Source organism: Pseudophryne corroboree, chromosome 5, assembly GCF_028390025.1.
Source record: "Pseudophryne corroboree isolate aPseCor3 chromosome 5, aPseCor3.hap2, whole genome shotgun sequence".
NCBI lineage: Eukaryota > Metazoa > Chordata > Amphibia > Anura > Myobatrachidae > Pseudophryne > Pseudophryne corroboree.
This window is the reverse complement of record NC_086448.1, coordinates 306,882,497-306,904,736: the sequence shown is the minus strand read 5'-3', so window position 1 is coordinate 306,904,736 and position 22,240 is coordinate 306,882,497. Positions and strand designations below refer to the sequence as shown.

The 22,240-nt window shown below is 48.5% G+C and overlaps 1 protein-coding gene across 4 annotated transcripts in view; it reads left to right on the top strand.

Annotated features, from left to right (window-relative positions):
• The window catches only part of BLVRA (biliverdin reductase A), a 62,543-nt gene extending 41,638 nt beyond the window's left edge, over nucleotides 1-20,905 (top strand). For all 4 annotated transcript variants that reach the window (XM_063922453.1, XM_063922455.1, XM_063922456.1 and 1 more), the window contains one exon: nucleotides 15,105-20,905. In XM_063922453.1, coding sequence (XP_063778523.1) covers nucleotides 15,105-15,360 — 256 coding nt within the window. In that variant the 3' untranslated portion in view covers nucleotides 15,361-20,905. The remainder of the gene's footprint in view (nucleotides 1-15,104) is intronic.
• The last annotated feature ends 1,335 nt before the right edge of the window (nucleotides 20,906-22,240 follow it).

The following is a 22,240-nucleotide window of genomic DNA, read 5'->3' as shown; positions in this document are numbered from 1 at the left end:
CTCCTCAGCAGTGCAGGGGTCTCCGTAAGTTCAGAGTATTGGGCCAGGCCGCAGTGCAGGGAGTCCAGGCAAGCAAGCATCCCGGTAACATGGGGGCAGCTCAGTACACTGCGGGTGTAAAGTCAGCTGCCGGAACGAGGACTCCAAGAGGAGGAGACCAGCGAGCGGGAGTGTGTGCAGGCGATGCCAGGGCTGGTGAGCGCTGGGAGGTGGTGGGGGCCACCTTGCAGCTCCAGGACCCTGAAGCCTCAAAACACATGAGGGACCGGGAGAGGGGGGGGGGCAGTACACTGTTACATGGAGGGGGACAGTACACTCACACGGGAGGGAGTGGAGGGGGACAGTACACTGACGCATGGGAGGGAGGGGGGAGACAGTACACTGACAAATGGGAGGGAGAGAGGAGGAACAGTACACTGACAAATGGGAGGGAGAGAGGAGGAACAGTACACTGACACATGGGAGGGGGGGGTCAGTACACTGGCACATGGGAGGGAGAGGAGGGTGGCAGTACACTGACAAATGAGAGGGGAGGGACAGTACACTGACACATGGGATGGAGAGGAAGGGGACAGTACACTGACACATGGGAGGGGGGGGACAGTACACTGACACATGGGAGGGAGAGGAGGGGGGGGGACAGTACACTGGCGCATGGGAGGGAGAGGAGGGGGGCAGTACACTGACACATGGGATGGAGAGGAAGGGGACAGTACACTGACACATGGGAGGGAGAGGAGGGGGGGGGACAGTACACTGACACATGGGAGAGGAGGGGGGGGGGACAGTACACTGGCGCATGGGAGGGAGAGGAGGGGGGCAGTACACTGACACATGGGAGGGAGAGGAGGGGGGCAGTACACTGACACATGGGAGGGAGAGGAGGGGGGCAGTACACTGACCCATGGGAGGGAGAGGGGAGGGACAGTACACTGGCGCATGGGAGGGAGAGGAGGGGGGCAGTACACTGACACATGGGATGGAGAGGAAGGGGACAGTACACTGACACATGGGAGGGAGAGGAGGGGGGGGACAGTACACTGACACATGGGAGGGAGAGGAGGGGGGGGGACAGTACACTGGCGCATGGGAGGGAGAGGAGGGGGGCAGTACACTGACACATGGGAGGGAGAGGAGGGGGGCAGTACACTGACACATGGGAGGGAGAGGAGGGGGGCAGTACACTGACACATGGGAGGGAGAGGAGGGGGGCAGTACACTGACACATGGGAGGGAGAGGGGAGGGACAGTACACTGACACATGGGAGAGAGAGGAGGGGGGCAGTACACTGACCCATGGGAGGGAGAGAGGAGGGGGGCAGTACACTGACGCATGGGAGGGGGGGGGAACAGTACACTGGCGCATGGGAGGGAGAGGAGGGGGGCAGTACACTGACACATGGGAGGGAGAGGTGGGGGGCAGTACACTGACCCATGGGAGGGAGAGGGGAGGGACAGTACACTAACACATGGGAGGGAGAGGAGGGGGGCAGTACACTGACCCATGGGAGGGAGAGAGGAGGAACAGTACACTGACACATTGGAGGGGGGGGGGACAGTACACTGGCACATGGGAGGGAGAGGAGGGGGGCAGTACACTGACACATGGGATGGAGAGGAAGGGGACAGTACACTGACACATGGGAGGGAGAGGAGGGGGGGGACAGTACACTGACACATGGGAGGGAGAGGAGGGGGGGGGACAGTACACTGGCGCATGGGAGGGAGAGGAGGGGGGCAGTACACTGACACATGGGAGGGAGAGGAGGGGGGCAGTACACTGACACATGGGAGGGAGAGGAGGGGGGCAGTACACTGACCCATGGGAGGGAGAGGGGAGGGACAGTACACTGACCCATGGGAGGGAGAGGGGAGGGACAGTACACTGGCGCATGGGAGGGAGAGGAGAGGGGCAGTACACTGACACATGGGAGGGAGAGGAGGGGGGCAGTACACTGACACATGGGAGGGAGAGGAGGGGGGCAGTACACTGACCCATGGGAGGGAGAGGGGAGGGACAGTACACTGGCGCATGGGAGGGAGAGGAGGGGGGCAGTACACTGACACATGGGATGGAGAGGAAGGGGACAGTACACTGACACATGGGAGGGAGAGGAGGGGGGGGACAGTACACTGACACATGGGAGGGAGAGGAGGGGGGGGGACAGTACACTGGCGCATGGGAGGGAGAGGAGGGGGGCAGTACACTGACACATGGGAGGGAGAGGAGGGGGGCAGTACACTGACACATGGGAGGGAGAGGAGGGGGGCAGTACACTGACACATGGGAGGGAGAGGAGGGGGGCAGTACACTGACCCATGGGAGGGAGAGGGGAGGGACAGTACACTGACACATGGGAGGGAGAGGAGGGGGGCAGTACACTGACCCATGGGAGGGAGAGAGGAGGAACAGTACACTGACACATGGGAGGGGGGGGGAACAGTACACTGGCGCATGGGAGGGAGAGGAGGGGGGCAGTACACTGACACATGGGAGGGAGAGGTGGGGGGCAGTACACTGACCCATGGGAGGGAGAGGGGAGGGACAGTACACTAACACATGGGAGGGAGAGGAGGGGGGCAGTACACTGACCCATGGGAGGGAGAGAGGAGGAACAGTACACTGACACATTGGAGGGGGGGGGGGACAGTACACTGGCACATGGGAGGGAGAGGAGGGGGGCAGTACACTGACACATGAGAGGGGAGGGACAGTAGACTGACACATGGGATGGAGAGGAAGGGGACAGTACACTAACACATGGGAGGGAGAGGAGGGGGGGGACAGTACACTGACACATGGGAGGGAGAGGAGGGGGGGGGGAACAGTACACTGGCGCATGGGAGGGAGAGGAGGGGGGCAGTACACTGACACATGGGAGGGAGAGGAGGGGGACAGTACACTGACACATGGGAGGGAGAGGAGTAGGCAGTACACTGACCCATAGGAGGGAGGGGGGGGGGGGGGGGGGACAGTACACTGACAAATAGGAGGGAGAGAGGAGGGACAGTACACTGACACATGGGAGGAAGAGAAGGGACAGTACACTGACGCATGGGAGGGAGAGGAGGGGAGACAGTACACTGACGCATGGGAGGGACAGTACACTGACACATGGGAGGGAGAGGAGGGGGCAGTACACTGACGCATGGGAGGGAGGGGGGGACAATTCACTGACACATGGGAGGGAGAGGAGGGGGGCAGTACACTGACCCATGGGAGGGGGGGGGACAGTACACTGACAAATAGGAGGGAGAGGGGAGGGACAGTACACTGACACATGGGAGGAAGAGGCTGGACAGTACACTGACACATGGGAGGGAGAGGAGTAGGCAGTACACTGACACATGGGAGGGAGGGCAGTTCACTGACACATGGGAGGGAGAGGAGGGGGGCAGTACACTGACACATGGGAGGGAGAGGAGGGGGTCAGTACACTGACCCATGGGAGGGAGGGGGGGGACAGTACACTGACACATGGGAGGGAGAGGAGTAGGCAGTACACTGACACATGGGAGGGAGGGCAGTACACTGACACATGGGAGGGAGGGCAGTACACTGACACATGGGAGGGAGAGGGGAGGGACAGTACACTGTCACATGGGAGGGAGAGGGGGGGCAGTACACTGATGCATGGAAGGGAGAGGGGGGGACAGTACACTGACACATGGGAGGGAGAGGGGAGGGACAGTATACTGACACATGGGAGGGAGAGGAGGGGGACAGTACACTGACACATGGGAGGGAGGGGGGGGGGGGACAGTACACTGACACATGGGAGGGAGGGGGGGGGACAGTACACTGACACATGGGAGGGAGAGGAGGGGGGCAGTACACTGACACATGGGAGGGAGAGGGGTGGGACAGTATACTGACACATGGGAGGGAGGGGGGGAACAGTACACTGACACATGGGAGGGAGAGGAGGGGGGCAGTACACTGACACATGGGAGGGAGAGGAGGGGGGCAGTACACTGACCCATGGTAGGGAGAGGGGAGGGACAGTACACTGACACATGGGAGGGAGAGGAGGGGGATAGTATACTGACACATGGGAGGGAGACAGTACACTGACACATGGGAGGGAGAGGAGGGGGACAGTACACTGACACATGGGAGGGAGAGGAGTAGGCAGTACACTGACCCATGGGAGGGAGGGTGGGGGACAGTACACTGACAAATAGGAGGGAGAGAGGAGGGACAGTACACTGACAAATGGGAGGGAGAGAAGGGACAGTACACTGACGCATGGGAGGGAGAGGAGGGGAGACAGTACACTGACGCATGGGAGGGAGAGGGGAGGGACAGTACACTGACACATGGGAGGGAGAGGAGGGGGCAGTACACTGACGCATGGAAGGGAGGGGGGGGACAGTTCACTGACACATGGGAGGGAGAGGAGGGGGGCAGTACACTGACCAATGGGAGGGAGGGGGGGGACAGTACACTGACAAATAGGAGGGAGAGGGGAGGGACAGTACACTGACACATGGGAGGGAGAGGCGGGACAGTACACTGACACATGGGAGGGAGAGGAGTAGGCAGTACACTGACACATGGGAGGGAGAGGGGAGGGGTTCACTACGATATGCCGGCGGCCGGGCTCCCGGCGACCAGCATACCGGCCCTGGGAGCCCGACCGCCGGCTTACCGACAGTGTGGCGAGCGCAAATGAGCCCCTTGCGGGCTCGCTGCGCTCGCCACGCTACGGGCACGGTGGCGCGCTCCGCGCGCCACACTATTTTATTCTCCCTCCAGGGGGGTCGTGGACCCCCATGAGGGAGAATAAGTGTCGGTATGCCGGCTGTCGGGATCCCGGCGCCGGTATGCTGGTCGCCGGCATACTGAAGACCACCCGAGGGGAGGGACAGTACACCAGTACACTGTCACATGGGAGGGAGAGGAGTAGGCAGTACACTGACCCATGGGAGGGAGGGTGGGGGGGGACAGTACACTGGCAAATAGGAGGGAGAGAGGAGGGACAGTACACTGACACATGGGAGGGAGAGGGGGGGCAGTACACTGACGCATGGAAGGGAGAGGGGGGGGGAGTATACTGACACATGGAAGGGAGAGGAGGGGCAGTATACTGACACATGGGAGGTAGAGGGGAGAGATAGTACACTGGCACATTGGGGGGGGGGGGGGCAGTACACTGACACATTGGAGGGAGGGGGGTCAGTACACTGACACCATTGGAGGGAGAGGTAGGAGGACAGTACACTGACACACTGCGAGTGGAAAGTCAGCCGCTGGAACGAGGATCCCAATAGGAGGAGACAAGCGGGTGGGAGTGTGCTGGCGATGCCAGGGCTGGTGAGCACTGGAAGGTGGTGGGGGCTGCAGCACAGCTCCTGAGCCCTGAAGCAGTAAGACTCATCGCTGCAGCCGGCTGGTGTCTCTAGGCACCCTGTGGGTGGCAGTCCTGCGGATAACGGCAGGAGGGATTGCAGGAGGCCGTGAATCCCTGGGGCCGAGGATGGGAACTCTGCGAGCATACGACCATCCCTGGCCCCTATGGGTCAGCCCCCTGTGAAGCGCTCCATTGGGATTGGCTAGAGGTTTAGTGATTGATGTCTCCCTTGCCCAGCTGGCTCCTCCTCCACTTTTTCAGTCTTCTCTGCAGTCAGGCAAATGAGACATCAATCATTGAACCTATTGCCAATCCCAGGGGAGCGCGTCCCCAGGGACCCACCCATTCAGAAAAAGTGAGTCCCTGGTCCACAACATTGCGTAAAATACACGCTATGGCATGTTTTTGCGATCAGTGTGTGTGTATGTATGTATATATGTGTATGTATGTATGTATGTGTATATATATATATATATATATATATATATATATATATATATATATGTATATATATATGTATATATATATGTATATATATATGTATATATATATATATATATGTATATATATATGTATGTATATATATATATATATATATATATATATATAATTTCTCCAACGTCCTAGAGGATGCTGGGGACTCCGTAAAGACCATGGGGATAGACTGGCTCCGCAGGAGACATGGGCACTTTAAGAAAGACTTTGAATCTGGGTGTGCACTGGCTCCTCCCTCTATGCCCCTCCTCCAGACCAGTTTGATACTGTGCCCAGTGGAGACTGGGTGCTTTCAGGGAGCTCTCCTGAGTTTCCTGTCAAAGTATTTTAGTTAGGTTTTTTATTTTCAGGGAGCCTGCTGGCAACAGACTCCCTGCATCGAGGGACTGAGGAGAGAGAAACAGACCTACTTCTGAGTTTCAAGGCTCTGTTTCTTAGGCTACTGGACACCATTAGCTCCAGAGGGATTGGTACGCAGGTCTCACCCTCGCCGTCCGTCCCAGAGCCGCGCCGCCGTTCTCCTCGCAGAGCCGGAAGATGGAAGCCGGGTGAGTATGAGAAGAAAAGAAGACTTCAGAGGCGGCAGAAGACATCTTGATCTTCATAGAGGTAAAGCACAGCAGTGAAGCTGTGCGCCATTGCTCCCATTCACCTCACACACATCTGTCACTGTAAGGGTGCAGGGCGCGGGGGGGCGCCCTGGGCAGCAATATAAACCTTTCCTGTGGCAAAAGTACATATATACATGTACAGCTGGGCACTGTACATGTATATAAAAAGCCCCCGCCATGTTTTTAAGAATTTTGAGCGGGACAGAAGCCCGCCGCCGAGGGGGCGGGACTTCTCCCTCAGCACTCACCAGTGCCATTTTCTCCACAGCACAGCGCACAGCGCTGAGAGGAAGCTCCCCGGACTCTCCCCTGCTTACACACGGTGACAGAGGGTTTTCAAGAGGGGGGGGGGGGGCACATAATTGGCGCATATACATACTTAAAGGCGCAACTGGGTAAACATTCTGTGTTTTTCCTGGGTCATATAGCTCTGGGGTGTGTGCTGGCATACTCTCTCTCTGTCTCTCCAAAGGGCCTGGTGGGGAACCTGTCTTCAGAAAAGAGTTTCCCTGTGTGTGTGTGTGTGTGTGTGTGTGGTGGAGGAGGAGGGGGAGTGTATGAATGTAAAGTGTCCGTCGGCAGCGCCGACACCTGACTGGTTGGATATGTGGAATGTCTTAAGTGCTAATGTAAATTTATTGCACAAAAGATTAGACAAAGCTGAGGCTAGGGAACAGTCAGGGAGTCAAACCATGTCTGTCCCAATGTCGCAGGGACCTTCGGGGTCTCAGAAGCGCACACTATCCCAAATAGTTGACACAGATACCGACACGGATTTAGACTCCAGTGTCGACTACGATGATGCAAAATTACAGCCGAAAGTGGCTAAATGTATTCGATATATGATTATTGCAATAAAAGATGTTTTGCATATCACAGAGGAACCCCCTGTCCCTGACACGAGGGTACACATGTATAAAGGAAAGAAGCTTGAGATCACCTTTCCATCCTCACATGAGCTGAACGAATTATGCGAAAAAGCTTGGGAAACTCCAGACAAAAAACTGCAGATTCCCAAAAGGATTCTTATGGCGTATCCTTTCCCGCCAAAGGACAGAATACAGTGGGAATCCTCCCCTAGGGTAGACAAAGCATTGACACACTTATCAAAAAATATAGCGCTGCCATCCCAAGATACGGCTACCCTCAAGGATCCTGCTGACCGCAAGCAGGAGGTTACCTTGAAGTCCATTTACACACATTCTGGTACGATACTCAGACCGGCAATTGCGTCGGCCTGGGTTTGTAGTGCTGTAGCAGCATGGACAGATTCCTTATCAGCGGAAATTGAGACCCTAGATAAGGATACCATTTTAATGACCCTAGGGCATATAAAAGATGCTGTCTTATATATGAGGGATGCTCAAAGAGACATTAGTTTACTGGGTTCCAGAATAAACGCTATGTCTATTTCTGCTAGGCGAGTCTTATGGACCCGACAGTGGACAGGTGATGCCGACTCAAAGAGGCATGTGGAGTTTTTACCTTACAAGGGTGAGGAATTATTTGGAGAAGGCCTCTCGGATCTCGTCTCCACAGCTACGGCAGGTAAATCAAATTTTTTGCCTTATGTTCCCTCACAACCTTAGAAAGCGCCTCATTATCAAATGCAGTCCTTTCGTTCAAATAAAAGCAAAAGAGTACGTGGATCGTCCTTTCTTGCCAGAGGTAAGGGCAGAGGGAAAAAGCTGCACAACACAGCTAGTTCCCAGGAACAGAAGTCCTCCCCGGCCTCTGCAAAATCCACCGCATGACGCTGGGGCTCCCCTGAGGGAGTCCGCTCCAGTGGGGGCACGTGTTCGACTTTTCAGCCACATCTGGGTTCACTCACAGGTGGATCCCTGGGCAATAGAAATTGTTTCTCAGGGACCTTCTTGGGCATGATTCTGGACACAGACCAGAAAAGGGTTTTTCTTCTGACAGAAAAAGCTCAAGAACTCATGACTCTGGTTAGGAACTTATTGAAGCCAAAACAGGTGTCAGTGCATCACTGCACTCGAGTCCTGGGAAAGATGGTGGCATCATACGAAGCCATTCCCTTCGGCAGGTTCCATGCGAGGACCTTCCAATGGGACCTACTGGACAAGTGGTCCGGGTCACATCTACAAATTCATCAGCGGATCACCCTGTCCCCCAGAGCCAGGGTATCTGGCATTCAGGACTGGATCCTGGTGACCACGGACGCGAGCCTCCGAGGTTGGGGAGCAGTCACACAGGGAAGAAATTTCCAAGGTCTTTGGTCAAGTCAAGAGACTTGTCTCCACATCAACATCCTGGAACTGAGGGCCATATACAGCGCCCTACGTCAAGCGGAGGCATTACTTCGAGACCAACCAGTTCTGATCCAGTCAGACAACGTCACCGCAGTAGCTCATGTAAACCGCCAAGGCCGCACAAGGAGCAGAGTGGCGATGGTGGAAGCCACCAGAATTCTTCGCTGGGCGGAGAATCATGTAAGCGCACTGTCAGCAGTGTTCATTCTAGGAGTGGACAACTGGGAAGCAGACTTCCTCAGCAGACACGACCTACATCCGGGAGAGTGGGGACTTCATCAGGAAGTCTTCGCGCAGATTGCAAGTCAGTGGGTACTGCCCCAAATAGACATGATGGCGTCCCATCTCAACAAAAAGCTACAAAGGTATTGCGCCAGGTCAAGAAACCCTCAGGCGGTAGCTGTGGACGCCCTAGTGACACCGTGGGTGTTCCGGTCGGTCTATGTATTTCCACCTCTTCCTCTCATACCCAAGGTGTTGAGAATAATAAGAAAAAGAGGAGTGAGAACAATCCTCATTGTTCCAGATTGGCCACGAAGGACCTGGTATCCGGATCTGCAGGAGATGCTCACAGAAGATCCGTGGCCTCTTCCTCTAAGACAGGACCTGTTGCAACAGGGGCCCTGTCTGTTCCAAGACTTACCGCGGCTGCGTTTGACCACGTGGCGTTTGAACGCCAGCTCCTAGCGGAAAAAGGTATTCCGGATGAGGTAATTCCTACACTAATAAAGGCTAGGAAGGACGTGAGATCAAAACATTATAACCGAATATGGCGAAAATATGTTTCTTGGTGTGAGGCCAGGAATGCTCCTACGGAAGAATTCCATCTGGGCCGTTTTCTTCACTTCCTACAAACTGGAGTGAATTTGGGCCTAAAATTAGGATCTATTAAGGTTCAGATTTCGGCCTTATCCATTTTCTTTTAAAAGGAATTGGCCTCTCTCCCAGAAGTACAGACGTTTGTGAAGGGAGTACTGCATATTCAGCCTCCTTTTGTACCTCCGGTGGCGCCTTGGGACCTTAACGTGGTGTTAAGTTTCCTTAAGTCACATTGTTTTGAACCACTTAAAATGGTGGAGTTGAAATATCTCACTTGGAAGGTGGTCATGTTGTTAGCCTTGGCTTCGGCTAGGCGAGTTTCGGAATTAGCGGCTTTATCACATAAAAGCCCCTATCTGGTTTTCCATATGGATAGGGTGGAATTGCGGACCGTCCTCAATTCCTACCTAAAGTGGTCTCATCTTTTCATATGAACCAACCTATTGTCGTGCCTGTGGCTACGCGTGACTTGGAGGATTCCGAGTCCCTTGATGTGGTCAGGGCTTTGAAAATTTACGTGGCCAGAACGGCTAGAGTCAGGAAGACAGAAGCACTGTTTGTCCTGTATGCAGCCAACAAGGTTGGCGCTCCCGCTTCAAGGCAGACTATTGCTCGCTGGACCTGTAACACGATTCAGCAGGCGCATTCTACGGCAGGATTGCCGTTACCAAAATCGGTTAAGGCCCATTCCACTAGGAAGGTGGTCTCTTCTTGGGCGGCTGCCTGAGGAGTCTCGGCACTACCGCTGTGCCGAGCTGCTACTTGGTCGGGGTCAAACACCTTTGCAAAATTCTATAAGTTTGATACCCTGGCTGAGGAGGACCTCCTGTTTGCTCAATCGGTGCTGCAGAGTCATCCGCACTCTCCCGCCCGTTTGGGAGCTTTGGTATAATCCCCATGGTCCTTACGGAGTCCCCAGCATCCTCTAGGACGTTAGAAAAAATAAGATTTTAAACCTACTGGTAAATCTTTTTCTCGGTAGTCCAAAGTGGGTGTTGGGCGCCCGTCCCAAGTGCGGACTACTTCTGCAAGACTTGTATATAGTTATTGCTTACATAAGGGTTATGTTATAGTTTCATCGGTTTTGGACCGATGCTATGTTGTTTTTTCATACTGTTAACTAGATAGTATATCACAAGTTATACGGTGTGATTGGTGTGGCTGGTATGAATCTTGCCCTTGGATTAACTAAAATCCTTTCCTCGTACTGTCCGTCTCCTCTGGGCACAGTTTCTCTAACTGAGGTCTGGAGGAGGGGCATAGAGGGAGGAGCCAGTGCACACCCAGATCCAAAGTCTTTCTTAAAGTGCCCATGTCTCCTGCGGAGCCCGTCTATCCCCATGGCCCTTACGGAGTCCCCAGCATCCTCTACGGACTACGAGAAAAAGATTTACCGGTAGGTTTAAAATCTTATTTTATATATATATATATATATATATATATATATATATATATGTGTGTGTATATGTATATATGTGTATCTGTATATATATCTATATATATCTATATATATATATATCTATATATATATATATATATATATATATATATATATATGTGATGATCTGGCACTCACTGGTATGGCTGGCTGTTTGGTCCGGTGCCCTTACTGTTCCTCCGCATGCAGGGGGATGTGAATAGAAGCTGTGTACTCAGACGCTGGTGAATAAATTAAGTCCAAGCCCTGGACAGCTTCTATATCTATATATACATATACATATATATATATATATATATATATATATAGTTGTGCAGTTGTGCTCATAAGTTTACATACACTAGCAGAATTTGTGATTTTCTGGCCATTTGTCAGAGAATATGAATGATAACTCACAAACTTTTCTTTCACTCATGGTTAGTGGTTGGGTGAAGCCATTTCTTGTCAAACAACTGTGTTTACTCTTTTTAAATCATAATGACAACAGAAACTACCCAAATGATCCTGATCAAAAGTTTACATACCCTGGAGATTTTGGCCTTATAACATGCACACAAGTTGACACAAACGGGTTTGAATGGCTACTAAAGGTAACCATCCAAACCTGTGATCTGTTTGCTTGTAATCAGTGTGTGTGTATAAAAGGTCAGGGAGTTTCTGGACTCCTGAAAGACCCTTGCATCTTTCATCCAGTGCTGCACTGACGTGTCTGGATTCTGAGTCATGGGGAAAGCAAAAGAATTGTCAAAGGATCTGTAGGAAAAGGTAATTGAACTGTATAAAACAGGAAAGGGATATAAAAAGATATCCAAGCAATTGAGAATGCCAATCAGCAGTGTTAAAACTCTAATTAAGAAGTGGAAAATGAGGGATTCTGTGGAAACCAAATCACGGTCAGGTAGACCAACAAAAATTTCAGCCACAACTGCCAGGAAAATTGTTCGGGATGCAAAGAAAAATCCACAAACAACTTCAGCTGAAATACAGGACTCTCTGAAAAAAAGTGGTGTGGTTGTTTCAAGATACACAATAAGGAGGCATTTGAAGAAAAATGGGCTGCATGGTCGAGTTGCCAGAAGAAAGCCATTACTACGCAAATGCCACAAAGCATCCCGCTTACAATACACCAAACAGCCCAGAGACAAGCCTCAAAACTTCTGGAACAAAGTCATATGGAGTGATGAGACCAAAATTTAACTTTTTGGCCACAACCATAAACGTTACATTTGGAGAGGAGTCAACAAGGCCTATGATGAAAGGTACACCATTCCTACTGTGAAACACGGAGGTAGATCGCTGATGTTTTGGGGATGTGTGAGCTACAAAGGCACTGGAAACTTGGTCAAAATTGATGGCAAGATGAATGCAGCATGTTATCAGAAAATACTGGAGGAAAATTTGCACTCATCAGCCCGGAAGCTGCGCATGGGACGTACTTGGACGTTCCAACATAACAATGATCCAAAACGCAAAGCCAAGTCGACCTGTCATTGGCTACAGCAGAATAAAGTGAAGGTTCTGGAGTGGCCATCTCAGTCTCCTGACCTCAATATCATTGAGCCACTCTGGGGAGATCTCAAACGTGCAGTTCATGCAAGACAGCCCAAGAATTTACAGGAACTGGAGGCTTTTTGCCAAGAAGAATGGGCAGCTTTACCATCTGAGAAAATAAAGAGCCTCATCCACAACTACCACAAAAGACTTCAAGCTGTCATTGATGTTAAAGGGGGCAATACACTGTATTAAGAACTGGGGTATGTAAACTTTTAACCAGGGTCATTTGGGTAGTTTCTGTTGTCATTATGATTTAAAAAGAGTAAACACAGTTGTTTGACAATAAATGGCTTCACCCAACCACTAACCATGAGTGAAAGAAAAGTTTGTGAGTTATCATTCATATTCTCTGACAAATGGCCAGAAAATCACAAATTCTGCTAGGGTATGTAAACTTATGAGCACAACTGTGTGTGTGTATATATATGTGGGTGGGTGGGTGTGTGTGTGTGTGTGTGTGTGTGTGTATGTATGTATGTATATATATATATATATATATATATATATACACACACACACTGCTCAAAAAAATAAAGGGAACACTTAAACACAATGTAACTCCATCACACTTCTGTGAAATCAAACTATCCACTTAGGAAGCAACACTGATTGACCATCAATTTCACATGCTGTTGTGCAAATGGAATAGACAACAGGTGGAAATTATAGGCAATTAGCAAGACACCCCCAATAAAGGAGTTGTTCTGCAGGTGGTGACCACAGACAACTTCTCAGCTCCTATGCTTTCTGGCTGATGTTTTGGTCACTTTTGAAAGATGGCAGTGCTTTCACTGTAGTGGTAGCATGAGACGGAGTCTACAACCCACACAAGTGGCTCAGGTAGTGCAGCTCATCCAGGATGGCACATCAATGCAAGCTGTGGCAAGAAGGTTTGCTGTGTCTGTCAGCGTAGTGTCCAGAGCATGGAGGCGCTACCAGGAGAATGGCCAGTACATCAGGAGATGTGGAGGAGGCCGTAGGAGGGCAACAACCCAGCAGCAGGACCGCTACCTCCGCCTTTGTGCAAGGAGGAACAGGAGGAGCACTGCCAGAGCCCTGCAAAATGACCTCCAGCAAGCCACAAATGTGCATGTGTCTACTCAAACGATCAGAAACAGACTCCATGAGGGTGTTATGAGGGCCCGAAGTCCACAGGTGGGAGTTTTGCTTACAGCCCAACACCGTGCAGCACGTTTGGCATTTGCCAGAGAACACCAAGATTGGCAAATTTGCCAATGGCGCCCTGTGCTCTTCACAGATGAAAGCAGGTTCTCACTGAGCACATGTGACAGACGTGACAGAGTCTGGAGACGCCAAGGAGAACGTTCTGCTGCCTGCAACATCCTCCAGCATGACCGGTTTGGCAGTGGGTCAGTAATGGTGTGGGGTGGCATTTCTTTGGGGGGCCGCACAGCCCTCCATGTGCTCGCCAGAGGTAGCCTGACTGACATTAGGTAGCGAGATGAGATCCTCAGACCCCTTGTGAGACCATATGCTGGTGCGGTTGGCCCTGGGTTCCTCCTAATGCAAGACAATGATAGACCTCATGTGGCTGGAGTGTGTCAGCAGTTCCTGCAAGACGAAGGCATTGATGCTATGGACTGGCCCGCTCGTTCCCCAGACCTGAATCCAATTGAGCACATCTGGGACATCATGTCTCGCTCCATCCACCAACGCATCACAGACTGTCCAGGAGTTGACGGATGCTTTAGTCCAGGTCTGGGAGGAGATCTCTCAGGAGACCATCCGCCACCTCATCAGGAGCATGCCCAGGCGTTGTAGGGAGGTCATACAGGCACGTGGAGGCCACACACACACTACTGAGTCTCATTTTGACTTGTTTTAAGGACATTACATCAAAGTTGGATCAGCCTGTAGTGTGTTTTTCCACTTTCATTTTGAGTGTGACTCCAAATCCAGACCTCCATGGGTTAATAAATTTGATTTCCATACATAATTTTTGTGTGATTTTGTTGTCAGCACATACAACTATGTAAAGAACAAAGTATTTAATAAGAATATTTCATTCATTCAGATCTAGGATGTGTTGTTTAAGTGTTTCCTTTATTTTTTTGAGCAGTGTGTGTGTGTGTGTGTGTGTGTATATATATATATATATATATATATATATATATATATATATATATATATATATAACACACACACACTGCAGCATTTTCAAGGGATGTATGATAATGGTGCTATGAATCTGGTAAGCTACAGATCCCATGTATACTTTGTGTAGAGCAGGCCTGGCCAACCTGTGGCTCTCCAGATGTTGTGAAACTACATATCCCAGCATGCCCTGCCACGGTTTTAGCATTCCTTAATAGCAAAACTGTGGCAAAGCATGATGGGACTTGTAGTTTTACAACAGCTGGAGAGCCACAGGTTGGCCAGGCCTGGTGTAGAGGATCATACTGGATCACAGTAGTATACATGTGTGACTGTTATCAGCGCTAATACAGTAATTGTGAACTTAATTTTGTACCCCTTCAGTCATTTAAGTTTAACATAATGTGTTGTTTTTTTTTTTTTTTTTTTCATGCTTATTCACCAGGCCACTAACTTGGATTGAAGAAAGGGCTCCAGGTCTGAAGCGTAGCAAAAAAGTAAAGTTTACATTTACATCTGGAGTCCTAGATGTTTTACCTGCAGCCCCTAGTGCATCTGTGGGGCCCTTTATGCAGGATCAGAACCTCTTCGCACGTAAGCTCCTGGGACAGGTATCCAAGGAGGATCTGGCGGCAGAGAAGAAACGCATCCTGCACTGCATCCACCTGGCTGAGATGATAAAGCAGTTCTGTCAGCACTGAGGCTGTAGCTGCGTTACCACACCATTGATAATACTGCTGAATGAGATTGTACATCTAGGGGTTTTCTTATATTGATTCTTATGGTTTAAGCTTTCTGCAGAGCAGGGGGCTACTAAAGTGTGTGACAAGGCTGAATTATTGCTTTGTTTGGGAAATTTACATTTTATTAGTAATTATAGTAATATACTAACCCTGTTTACATTTCTGAGCACTAATAGTATTTATTTATAGTGCCTTGTTGCCAAAAAAATAACAATCTAACCTTTTATCATTAGAAAGAGAGAGAGAAATATATCTGCACTCCTGTGATGTAATTAATTTTTTATTAAATGTAATGTCTAATCAACCATCTCAGACATTAAAACAATATGCCTGGTGTTAGAGCCACTGCTGATGGATTTAGCTTTTCTCCCTACTGCAGCGGTTCCTAAAGTTCTTTGAATCACGCGCCCTAGAGTATCGACATTTTTTGCAGGACACCCAGAGGCCAAATGTTTTTTATTGAGAATCTAAGCAAAAATGAAATTTTAAATAATTTTGTGCTTACCTGCCACCTTAGGTTCAGTTATGTGGTGGTAGACAGGGTTGCACTTCTGTTTGTCCACATATGTTATGGTTGGCAGCCACCCACTCTGATTTTGCCTACTGCATTGATTTTGCCTATTACATTTGATATTGGGCCACCAACCTGTGGTGCCCCTGCAAGTGCCCTGCGGAACTCCAGGGTGCCATGGCACCTAGTTTGGGAACCACTAGTGTACATTATATACTTATTTATCAGATCTTCAAAGTCTTTTGCAAATAACAAAAAGTTATCTAGAACAGTGTATAAAATTAGAGGGCCAGTAAGAAGAGTGAGTATGAATTATGACGGAGCCCGTTAATGTTATAAACAACTACAGTATGTTTTATGCCTTATGCCATAATAATGCAACCTATGTCTCTTCAACTGTTATGGTTGTACAGGGGCATGCAGGGACTAGTACCACAGCAGATGGAGAGCACTAGGTTGCCTTAATGGAATCTCTGCTTGCTTTTGACATTATTTTGTGGTCTAAGCCACAGGTTCTCAAACTCATTCCTCAGGACCCCACATGGTTCATGTTTTGCAGGTCACCTGTACATTTTTAAAATGTGACCGTTGGAGATGCACAGTGCACCTGCTGGGTGACATGTAAAACGTGAACCGTGTGGGGTCCTGAGGACCGAGTTTGAGAACCACTGGTCTAAGCTTACACTCCTAAAGATGCAGATTATCAATTACTTACAAACCAGTGCCTCATAAATATGTCAGACCTAAAGAATAATTATCCAGGCTACACATGTAGCCACGCTCATCTAGCCTGCAGTTTTCCGGGTGTTCGCAGCATGCCAGATGCAGCAAGTGTGTGCGCGACTAGGACGCAAGCGTGCGTCTAAGTGCATGCGCCCATAGGAATACATGGGTGCCGTGCTAAGGCGTGGTGCGTGTGCCCCTGAAGCCGTGACGTTGGGTGGATGCGCATGGCTCCATCCATATGGCTCATTAATAAAGCTGGCTATGACAAATTGACAAGACTGCATCTTTATATGCCTCCAGCTGTAGGTGGCATGCCCACTTTCTAACTACAACTGATCTTGAGTAATTAGCATTCCAGGTGTAAGAAGCTGGGATACTTTTGTGATAAAGAAATATATCCATGGACAAATGCATTAAATAGTCAATAGCCGGGGACAAATGCAGTAAATAGCCAATATCCGCGGACAAATGCAGTAAATAGCCAATATCCGCGGACAAATGCAGTAAATAGCCAATATCCGCGGACAAATGCAGTAGATAGCCAATATCCGGGGACAAATGCAGTAGATAGCCAATATCCGGGGACAAATGCAGTAGATATCCAATATCCGGGGACAAATGCAGTAAATAGCCAATATCTGGGGACAAATGCAGTAAATAGCCATTATCTGGGTACAAATGCAGTAAATAGCCAATATCTGGGTACAAATGCAGTAAATAACCAAACAGTACCTGTAAAGTAAGTGACATACTAGGAACAGCATTTCAGTTTTACCAATTGTCTTTCTCATATTTTTATGCCTTAGAAATTCCCAAACTGATTCAACTATCACCATAGCTACTAGATACTCAATAAAACATGAAACAGCGCTAAATCTTACCTCACTTTATAAGCTATCCTGCTAAAATGAAATTATCAGCCGTATTTTATATTTTACATTTTATTCAGCACTATACAGAGTGCCTTATTCAGATTTGTACGCAAACCCGATGGTTTACATATAAATATGTTTTGGGGTCTGCACAGGCACAAGACCTGTATGCGCATGTGCAATACGGGTTTTGTGATATTGTTCACAGCCCATCGTCATCTGCAGCATGATTGACATGCTGCGGCCTTTGAGGGACCCGGCACCCTTGAAAATGGGGGCATGTTGGGTCCAGGGTCTGTGTCGTCAGATGCAGAGTTACTGGACCCTGGTGTCCGGATCCAGCAGCCAGCCTGAGTAAGCTTCAGTTTACGCTGGCTGATGGTGCCTAAAACATTGTGAATCGCAACTGATGGTCGCGATGGTGATCTGAGGCTGCATCCTCGGGTGCAGCACTCTGATCTTGCAAATGCATTCAGGAGGCCTCTATCTCCTACAGATGCCTCCTGCTGCATTTACATTTTAATTACACAGAAAGCTGTGCAATTCCTTACAAACATACCTAAGGCCCAGAGAACATTGCATGATGAACCTTTGTCCTTGTGCCATAGACAGGGGGCAGTTTGTCTGCAAGCAATAAGAAAAGACATGTCGGACATGGGGCCGGATGTAATGCCTCCCGAGTTTGGTGGCTGTACGGGATGCCGGCCGAAAGTGGTAAAAAACATGGTAAAAAAGAAAAATTCTGTTTTACTTTGAGCTTAACTAAGCGTGTACTATTGTGATATTTCTATGAAAATTTTACTTGAAAGTGTTGTAATTTAAGTGCAATTGTTCTAGAGTTTGAGTTCTAGAGTTCTGGTGCTGTAACTTTTGCTATATGACTACACTTTTTTAACGTTGATATTGAATGTTTGAGACCCTTAGTTTGAGTGTGCTAAAGTTGATGCCACAAGATGGCAAAACAGACGTGTGTTCTTTCTTATCTTGGTGCCAAGTCTTACTTCATCCACTAGTTCTGATGCCTGTTATTTTTGTACTGCAGTCTGTGGCTATTTCATTTCTGCAGCACAGTTAGTGAACTGTGTCTTTCAGCATCTTGCGTCACCTGTACACTCCAGCTCATGTAAAATGGTACTTTGGCACTTCAAGCAGAGCTATCACTGGTTTTATGTCAGGGGTGAAGTGGCCTGGGGTTTTTTACCTTGTCATGTTCTGACTTTATGCTGACTTGTCGTGCGTTTACAGACATTAAAGAATAATGTAATCTTTCAAGTATATTAAAGGCTTTATGAGAGTGCTTTGAGGAAATGTGTTTCAGCAATATAACTAATGGCCTAATGAGGCGAGGAATCCCAGCGTGCATTCAGTGAAGTGTTTGTGGCTCAGTGAATAAGCGTCCCAGTTGCCATTAATAAGCTAAAATACTTACAAATTGTTGGTGTGAGAAAAAGGTTAAGCACGAAGTATGACTAGGAGCATTGATTTATATTAAATAAGCAAATTTCCGCTATATATAATTTACATATTAATAATTCAGACCTTTCGCTTGTTTTACACTATTTAGCGTTGACATAGGTTTTTCACATTTTTTATTTTATTATCATGAAATCACACTTTCATTATGATAGAAATTAACTATTCCTTCGTTGAACACTCCATTTTTCCAAGTTTTAACATTGCTATACTCTGTGACTTCTCAATGGAGTTCAAATCCGAGCAGTGCCTAGGTCACAGACGCATGTATGTTTCCAGTTTGTCAGTAATGTTCTCCAGTTTTGCCACAGTATGATAAGGAGCAAGCTCCTGCTGGAGAATTACATCATCATATAATATTTATGGATCAATCCAATTAGGAGCCAGTTTGCGAAAGCGAGTTTGTTTCATGAAACTCGCATGAATGTGCGCACTAGAAATGCCAGTTTGCAGTAGCGGTGAGGTTGCCCAAGTATTGGAGGTTTTTAAAAGTTGTCAAATAGATGATTCTCGTACTTTTATTAATGGTTGAAAAATGACAGCAAGAAGTGTTTTTCATCAAGTGAAAGTCTTTCCAGCATCTGGGGTACAGAAAAATGTCTTTATAGTAATCATTCAGTGTTTTTATACAACTTGAAATAAACACTTTTAGCTCTCATCTACAAGTTCTAAAACCTCTTCTGTCAATACAGCTCCAGGTACCTGCTCCGCATAATTTATCCCATTCTGGAGATTTTTAGAGAAATTCACTTGAAATCTGACATGTTTTTATTGGCCAAATTATGCAACTTTAACCCCTTCAAGTACATGATTATTCATTGTGAGGGGTGTATCAGAGGTTATGCACGGTGGCCTGACATTTTTACCTTAAACGAAAGATTTTCTCTACCTTTTCACCTGCTGCTCTGAGAAGTGCACACAAACAAATATGTGAATTTCATCTACAAAATCAATCTGAGATGGAATTGGATTGCATATGTAATTCGGGTGACAATGGCTCGCAGGGCCTAACTCGCACCTAATTGGATTGACCAAAGGAAGAGACAAAACCACACAGGAGGCGTGGCTCGCAATTGCGGCATTCACACAAAGCCATGCCCCCTTTTCAACAGGCCACAACCTTTTTTGGCGGCGTGCGGCTTTGCTGCATGAGGGTCCCGCCTTCAGACCTCCAAATGTTGGGAGGTATGTTGTTACAGTAATTCTAGATACATCTGTCAAGAGTTATTCAGTGTTGTTTTGTACTGTAAGTCATTGTTTTCTTGTTCAGCTCATTTGTTTATGTAGTTTGTTAGGTGCTGCGAACCCCTTGTGACTCCATATAAATAAAGGATAACAATAATAGCATACAGAGCCACTATGGACGAGAACATGCTGAATTGATTTATGATGATATTGATATTTTGGTAAATGCTGTTTAGAAGACACTTTTGGGGTTAGGACCAGCGTTTCTTTATTAACCAGCTGCCTTATTTTTCTATCCACCCAAATGTACTCTTTGTAAGCCCTCGTCTTCCTAAATCTGGTGCATGTGCAGTGATAGCTGCTGATTAGCTGGTTCTCATTTACAAATACTTTAGAGTGGATGGTAACAGCCAGTATCTCAGGATGTGTAGTCAATGCAATATACACTATTTTACACTGTTGCCATCAAAATACATCGAATAGTAAAACAATACACTATATAAAAGCCATTTATGGACGATTGTTTTCCATTTGCCTATTAATCCTTTTCAGTTCATACAACAAAATTTAGCCAAGATCTCGATTGTGTTTTAATTGATAAAATGCCTTATTTTGACTTATTGTATACTGTTATTGTGTAGATCTGTACTGTTAATGCCTCATAATATGTGTCATAGAACACATGTAACTCCTGCCCAGAAATGCAGTAAATCAATAAAATATACTTTGTTCCTAGTCTGACATTGTCATTATTTTCTTTAGCTATATAATACCCGTGCCCCTGTTCAGTAGCTGGGTTGGAATAGACTACTAACATTTCTCTAACGTCCTAAGTGGATGCTGGGACTCCGTAAGGACCATGGGGAATAGCGGCTCCGCAGGAGACTGGGCACAAAAGTAAAAGCTTGAACTAGCTGGTGTGCACTGGCTCCTCCCCCTATGACCCTCCTCCAAGCCTCAGTTAGATTCTTGTGCCCGAACGAGAAGGGTGCATGCTAGGTGGCTCTCCTGAGCTGCTTAGAGTAAAAGTTTATTTTAGGTTTTTTATTTTCAGTGAGTCCTGCTGGCAACAGGCTCACTGCATCGTGGGACTAAGGGGAGAAGAAGCGAACTCACCTGCGTGCAGAGTGGATTGGGCTTCTTAGGCTACTGGACATTAGCTCCAGAGGGACGATCACAGGTTCAGCCTGGATGGGTCCCGGAGCCGCGCCGCCGGCCCCCTTACAGAGCCAGAAGAACGAAGAGGTCCGGTGAAATCGGCGGCAGAAGACATTCCTGTCTTCAACTAAGGTAGCGCACAGCACTGCAGCTGTGCGCCATTGCTCTCAGCACACTTCACACTCCGGTCACTGAGGGTGCAGGGCGCTGGGGGGGAGCGCCCTGAGACGCAATAAAAACTGAAATACCTTAGGATGGCAAAAGAAATACATCGCATATAGCTCCTGGGCTATATGGATGTATTTAACCCCTGCCAGTTTTCCAGAAAAAAGCGGGAGATAAGGCCGTCGTGAAGGGGCGGAGCCTATCTCCTCAGCACACAAGCGCCATTTTCCCTCACAGTTCCGCTGGAAGGACGGCTCCCTGACTCTCCCCTGCAGTCCCTACAGAATCAGGGTAAAAACGAGAGAGGGGGGGCACTATTGGCAGCTAAATTATAAACAGCAGCTATAAAAGGGAGTAACACTTATATAAGGTTATCCCTATATATATATATATATATATATATATATATATATATAGCGCTCTGGTGTGTGCTGGCAAACTCTCCCTCTGTCTCCCCAAAGGGCTAGTGGGGTCCTGTCCTCTATCAGAGCATTCCCTGTGTGTGTGCTGGGTGTCGGTACGATTGTGTCGACATGTATGAGGAGGAAAATGATGTGGAAGCAGAGCAATTGCCTGTGTTAGTGATGTCACCCCCTAGGGAGTCGACACCTGACTGGATGGTTGTGTTTAAAGAACTACGTGACAATGTCAGCACTTTACAAAAAACTGTTGACGACATGAGACAGCCGACAAATCAATTAGTGCCTGTCCAGGCGTCTCAGACACCGTCAGGGGCGATAAAACGCCC